Source organism: Lonchura striata, chromosome 1 (assembly GCF_050655825.1).
Source record: "Lonchura striata isolate lonStrDom1 chromosome 1, ASM5065582v1, whole genome shotgun sequence".
NCBI lineage: Eukaryota > Metazoa > Chordata > Aves > Passeriformes > Estrildidae > Lonchura > Lonchura striata.
The window spans coordinates 28,594,968-28,601,984 of NC_140703.1; the positions used below are offsets into that span (position 1 = coordinate 28,594,968).

A 7,017-nucleotide genomic window follows, 5' to 3' on the forward strand; every position below is an offset into this window, starting at 1 on the left:
CTATCATAGTGAGAACCCCTCAGCTGCTGGAGATCTTCTCAAGTGTAAAAGAAAAGTCCCTAACACCAGTGCTCATTTATTCTTGCTACATGACTCCTAGAGACAGGGGCTGGCCCACTGGAAGGCAAAACTCCCTATTTAGGACATTCAGAAATGAGAAAGGAGAAGGCTTTAGAAGTGATGGTAGGAGACAGGGTGAAATATGGTAGAGGAGATAGAGATAAGAAAAGCAGAACAGGTATTTAGGTATTTCTCAGCTTCACTGCTTTGATCTTTTCCTCTCTTAACCCTTCTTAATTAAGGTTGAGACCATTTAGGACAAGCAGCTTTTTATTTTATTTGTGTGTTAAACAATTATTGTGATTGCTTGGCTGTTTTGTCTTCTTCACTGTGCTCACCTCATGGAGTGTGCAGAGTTCTTGCAAACATCACCACAGGGTAGGAATGGCTAGTTATCTCTGGGACTGCTTGGATCAAATTCCCCATTACCCTGTATGGAGGCTTTTCCCTACTCAAGGTGCAGGTGCTTTCCAGTAGCTAGTGGTGAAGAGTGAAGTCATAGGAGAAAGGTACACAAAGGTGAGGAACCTGAGCTGTGAAACAGCCTGTGCTCATGGTATCTCTGCCCAGGGTTGTCTTCCTTCCCCAATCCTTTCCCTATTCTTTTCCATCCTAGACAGAAAGCTGTAGGCATCTCAAATCAGTCCTTTGGCTATTTTTCCTGGCAGACCAACCCAAGAGACCCCATCTTTCCAATCTGAGGGGCTGGCACTGCCACCCCTGGAGTTGTTGTCATGAGCTAATGATGGTCCAAAGAAGCTGCTTTTGCTCCCAGAGAGGTTCAGTTGTCCCTGGAGCCTGTTGTCACCAGGTGGCACCCAGCAGTGTAGGTGGTCAGAGCTGTTAGGACCACTTCATAATGATCATCACCTTCATTCCCCTTCTAAACTGGAAAGTGACCCTGGGCTGCGTGGGGGTTTGTTGATCCAGTACACCTGGATACAGGGAGCTGAACGCTCCATGTGCTGTGCCAAATGCAATATCAACTTGATGACATCATCCCTTTTCTGGTGACAGTGGGTGTGCATCCTCAGCTTTCGACAGTCAGTCCTACACACTTTTCTTCTTTCTTGGGAAGGACATTTTTCTTATCATATCACTTCTTGGTCTGGCTGTACATAGTTATGGTTTAGTAAAGTCCTTAAATAAATGCTTAACTTTACTTATGTGCGATCATGTTCTCAGTTTGATTTCCTAAGTAAATGAGAACCTTGTGGTTCTCTTCTCTCTCCCGTCTATAAGCTGCCTTCCCTAATAAGCTTTCTACCTATTGGCCCTTTTAAACCGAATTTTTCAGAGTCAGTGATCTCAAACATAATGATGTTATTGCGAGTTTTGTGAAGAGCAAAGACTTGGAAAGGAAAAGGCCGAAGTGCCCTGAAAGAAGGAAATGTTGCTGTATGATCTCAACCCCCATGGAATTTCAAAGAAGAAATCTCTCTTTAAGAGAGCATCAAGTGTTCTTCACTCCTGGGAGAGGCCCCAGTCAGAGCTTGTTACTGATGAACTACATACTTCAAGGAAGCCATGGTGGATCTCTCTTGCTCTTTTCTTTGGTGTCTAAGCTAATTCTTCATGTCTTTGATCTTTGGAATTGTACATTTCTTATAAGGCACATGTGAGAGAAGCAGAAAGGGTGGACTATTTGGGGGTTTTCTGGACTTAAATTCTTTAAGCCCATGTGCCCACCCACTCATGTCTCTGAGACAATCTGATGTAACAACCCTTAACCACCAGCTCAGACCTTTGTTTTTCTCCACACCTGCCTGTGTGTTGGATGGAGGCTCACTTTTATTCCTAAGGATGGAGACTGATGACACTGTATGAAAGAGAACTAAAAGCACACTCTATTGCCAGGCTGTGAAAGCAGCATGCCTCAATGTGAAACAGCAGGAAAATTGTCAGTAAAGTTAGATATTAGGAAAAACATGCGGTGCTCTAGAAAGGAGCATCTTATCACAGGCAGCACCCTGTTCTGGCAACCTCTGAAGACACCTGGCAGGGAATGGTGAGGACTGGAGTATTTACCTCTTAGATACTTCATTTCAGGTGTAAAGGACCTTCAGCACTCCAAGTCTTGATGCCTCTACTGAAATTAGATATGTCAAACCTTCCTGAGTGAACTTTTCTCAGGTTTGGCTGGAAGGAGAGCCCTGTCACTGCTCCTGTGCCTACAGAGCAGCTCACTACTCTAAGACTTGCTCAAATGACAAGAGAGCTGGGTTCAGCTGCTGACTGCTTCCAGGAATAATGATCCCAGGCAGTTCATCTCATAGGCAAACAGCTCCACATCTCAGTCAAGGAGCCACTGCAGACATTTCTTTCCTTCTCCCTGTGCTGTGAAGTCCAGCAGCTAAATGAGCTCTGACAGGGAAAATTAAGAATTACTCCCTATGGTACAACACATTATGGCTTGAACTGAGGGAGTTGAACACTCTCACAAGAAGGAGCAGATTACAACCTGGCTTACCCACTCCTTTCAGAGTGCTCCCATGGTTGAATTAGTGCAGAGATTGGGAATGTAGCACCATGCTGGCCTATGTCCTATGCAGAATAGAACATATCTTCTCTGCTGTGTTCTGAGACCCTCTCCCCTTCTGATTCCCTCTGGGTTACAGAAGCAAAGAAATGCTCAGTCTGCAGATTTCTCTTGTGCTTGGGCTGTCAGATTGCTGCTGCTGCAGTTCCCAGTCCAGTTCTGAAACTGTGATACATGCACTGAATCAGCACTGCAAGTGCTTTGGAAATTTTGAGGTCAAAGCCACAAGTGCCAGTTGATGTGTGGCACCGTTTGCTGGAAGCTGAGCACTAGGGGACTGGAGCACTACAATTATGTAAAGTCTGCTGCAGGTCTAACCCTCAGTCTCTTGCCCAAGGTCACATAAGAAGTCCATAGCAGAGAGCAATTGGAAACCAAATAAATCACCAGAATCCTAAGCTAATGTACTCATGGCTGAGTCCAACCCTGTAAAAGAAAAGCTTAAGGGCAGATTGTATTGCTGTCACACCCTTGATAGCATGGGTAATGGTGTCATGAGGACTCAAACTGATGGTAGACATCAGACCATAGAGTCATGGAAACATGGAATGGCCTGGTTGGAAGGGATCTTAAAGATAATCTAGTTCCAAGCCACTTCCATGGACAGGGATACTTTCCATTATGCCAGGTTGCCCAGTATTCCATTCAATGTGGCCTTGAACATTTCCAGGGATGGGACATGTTTCTGTCAGGTTTCTATAAATGTGTACCTAGTAACTGTTTGACACCTATTGAGTACAAAATAGCTAGCTTATTAAACAACAATGTCATTATACTACCAGCACTACTCATTTCAACTGGAGTTCAAGCATTACTTTTTTCTTTTCTTTGCCAAGTGGTATTTGATCACTCACCTGCAGAAAGCAACCATTGTCTGACAGGTGAGTAAAATCTGGTTAGTTTTTGGATCTTTCTTTCTTGTAGTCATCAGGCTTGCTGAGGAGGTCAGCAGACCTTGAACTTGACACTGAACTTTTTTGAGTCCTATCCCTCAGCAATCACATTTTCTTATTCACATTTCCTACACTCTCAGGAGTGCAATGGATTTTCTCTCTGAATCTGATAAATAAAGCTGAAGTGTTTCTTCTCCAGTTCTGAATTAACTTTGTTTTCAAATATGTCTTTTAGTTAAGAGGGAATATTTACAAGCTCCTGGTAAGAAACATGCACGTAACAATCGAGGTTTCCAGCTGTATGATTCCCTAGATTACAGCTAAAATACAAGAAAGAATGCTACAAATCTACATTGTCACTATTACCATGATTTATTTTACCAAGGATTAATGAATCATTCGTTCACAAAAGAATTAACAACATTCTTTTTCCACCAGAGAAGGAAATGGTTGCATTAACAAGCAGCTATAGACTGATTCCAAGCAGGCAACCAAGTGTCAGAAAAACAAAAAGGGATTTAATGCTGCACCAGCAGGGAGCTTTTGAGATGGGGAGCTAGGACACCCATTTGCTGCACAGCTTGATAAAGTTTCTTGGCTGACTGCTCCTAGTGGGATAAAAAAATGGGACTCAATCCAGAATGCAAGTGGGATACTGGCTTACACAGAATGAGAAAGGATCAAAAAATTTCTAGCTATGGATTCAGGTGCTGAGATATGGGAAAGCTGAGCTGAGCTGAGTTCATGTTTTTGAGGTTCGCAAGGTTACTTGCTATTGCCTAAGCTTCTGACAGACGATCCAGAAAAGCTATTTCCCAGCAAACTAAGAAGAGCACAAAAGAGGCTTTTTCCTGGGCTTTGCAGAATTCAGGCAGGCGCTAACTGAAATCCAACTAAACAAACTTTTGGATGCCCAATGTCCCCTGCATGAAACCATTTGACTCTCCTGTCCTGTGGCTCCTCTCCATGACTCTGAGCAGTGCTGTGGTACTGACCCCGACTGGAACATGCAGCAGCACTTACCTCCAGGACCATCTCTGTCATCTGGAACTGCTTCTGGGAGACCTTGTCAGAGCTCACAGGCTCATGGAAGAGCAGGCAAAGCATGTCATACTTCTTCAGTGCTTGCTTGTAATTCTTCTCGTTCAGGTCAATCACTCGGTCTTTCCCATCGTAAGTAGGGAAGTTCAGTCCCTCTTCTGCCTTGCAGCAGAAAAGCAGGTAAAAACCTGCCAGGATCCAGCAAACTGCCTTCATAGGGGCACCCTTGGACTGCAGCAAAGGGTGGGTAAATGTCCCCCTCTTTCTTAATTTGAGAAGAGAGGGAGACCAAAGACTCCAGGTGAAGTTAGAACTAAGTTTCTCTTAGTTTCTCTAAGTTTCTCTCTGCTGCTTTCCTAGTGTTGCGCCCAAACACTGCAAGACTGGTGAGGAGCAGCAAACTTTGCTGTCCTGTACTCACAACAAAGAGAGAGACAGACGGGAGAAGCTGTCAGGCCAAGCCCTGGATACCTTACATAGCTGTGTCCAGCTCCCGTGTCATTAGGAACTCCATTTTTAGGAAGCAGTTGTTTCAGGCTAAAAATAAACCCTGCAATGAATAAAAAGGACAGATATGACACTATTGAGGGACTTGCTGGCACTCTGCATCATCTGAGAGAGAGGGAGTGGGCAAGACAGAGGGAGTGGAAGATGTCAGTCCTGGGAATATGCAGGCAAGGTTTGAGAAGGGACAGACTTCACTTGCACAGGGAATCAAGGCACAGGCTGTCCTACTAAGTATTGACAAAAATAGAAGGTATTTACTGCAATTTATAATAAGGGTATCTCTCTTTATATCCCTTTGGGTATCACAGTGATTAAGCTTCTGATAACAGATTGCAGGTTAAACAGTTTCAGAGCCTCATCTGCACCACTAGAGGAAAAGTCCTGTTTCCTCAGCAGCAAAGGAGGTGAACACTCCTGGGACTTCTTTCTCCTGCCTGGAGCACCATTTGGAGCTGCTAGCTGACATTCAAAGTGCTTTCTGAATCACATTCTCTGCTTGGGGGGCAGCAGGAGAATTGCTGGCCCTTGGACCTGTAATCCAAAAGGAGAGGGGAGCTTGTGTTGCAGCCTCCCATTTTCACAGCCATTCCCAAGCCACATAAATTGCTGGAGCGTGGTTAAACCTTATCATGCTAAGGGGGCTGATGAGTGGGAGGCATGTGCCCAAGCAAGTGTCTTGGGACTGGAGGCAAGGCTCTCCTCAAGAGGATGGTCAGATGGCACCATCACTGCCAGCTGCCCTTTCTGGGCACACAACTCTCTTGCATTTCCCAGCAAGCTGCCCTGCATATTCCTCCTTCTTCATGTCCCAGGGATGGTGGCCAGTTCCTCCTTCTGTGGGAGCTGAGCACCAGCTGCTGCTTTGCTGTATCACCTGCACAGCCCTGCTGGGGGAGAGCAGTTCAGAGGCACAGCCCCTCAGCTCTTCCCCTCCTCTGACCATAGTGTCACCTCTGACCCATGACTGGCAGCAACAGGCAGGTGGAGACAGGCCAGCTGGCCACAAGCCAGCCCTGGGGCTGGCATGGATCCACTGGAAAAGGCCTGCTGAAGGGCTGGCAGAGAAGAGCTTGACAGGGGGCACGGCTCCCTTCCCCCTGCCAAAGTGATGTGCAGACAAGTGGCCTTATCAGGTCTTTTCCTTGCATGGTGCTCCATCACAGCTTTGCTTCATCCACACCAGGGAAGAGACAACATCCCCTCTTAATGCAGCTGTTTCCATTTAATTGTATGTCTGGGATTATTTCAACATTGGGAGCAAAAGGTAAGCATTACTTAGCAATTACAAAACCATAGAATTATTTAGGTTGTAAAAGACTCTGAAGACCATTGAGTCCAGTCATTAATCAAACACTGCCAAGTCCACCACTAAACCATGTCTCTAAGCATCACATCTACATGTCTTTTAAATACCCTGAGGGATGGTGACTAGAACACTTTCCTGGGCAGATCAAACAGATCTCCTGGGTGACTTAGGAGCACACTTTCACTTCTATGTCAACTTTCACTTCCCATCTGAGCAGCCCACAGCCTACTGACTGAAACCCTCTGGGTAATAGTTTCCAAATCTCTCTTATTTCCAAAGCCTTTTCAGAAGTTCAACATTTTCTGGCAAATTAAAGTCCTTATGACAAAGCCTGAGGAATATGGGTAAAAGCCAAAGCAAGACAAGCCTCCAAACTACACTTCTTAGAAGCAGCCTCCAGGGGCAGTCATTTTTAAAGGGAGACGTAAGTCTGAATAAATCTGATTGCTTTTAGTGGGAGACACAAGTCTTGTGTCACAATGGGTGGCAATGGCTGGTTAGGTTTATGCTGAGTGTTTAGGATGTAAAACACAAAACCAAGTTTGTGGGATGATTGGGCATACATTAGGCTGGTTGCTTGCCTTTGAAGGACTCCCATGGATCTGGGGTGCAGGAGCAGGCTTCACTGGCATCACAATATGTTTTAAAGCAGGAGCACATTAGACAGGGTA

The 7,017-nt window shown here is 45.2% G+C and overlaps 1 protein-coding gene across 1 annotated transcript in view; it reads right to left on the reverse strand.

Annotated features, from left to right (window-relative positions):
• Positions 1 to 5,115, reverse strand: part of CASQ2 (calsequestrin 2) — a 34,559-nt gene extending 29,444 nt beyond the window's left edge. Inside the window, exon 1 of the mRNA XM_021548839.4 lies at positions 4,516 to 5,115. Coding sequence (XP_021404514.3) covers positions 4,516 to 4,749 — 234 coding nt within the window. The 5' untranslated portion in view covers positions 4,750 to 5,115. The remainder of the gene's footprint in view (positions 1 to 4,515) is intronic.
• Positions 5,116 to 7,017: the final 1,902 nt, after the last annotated feature.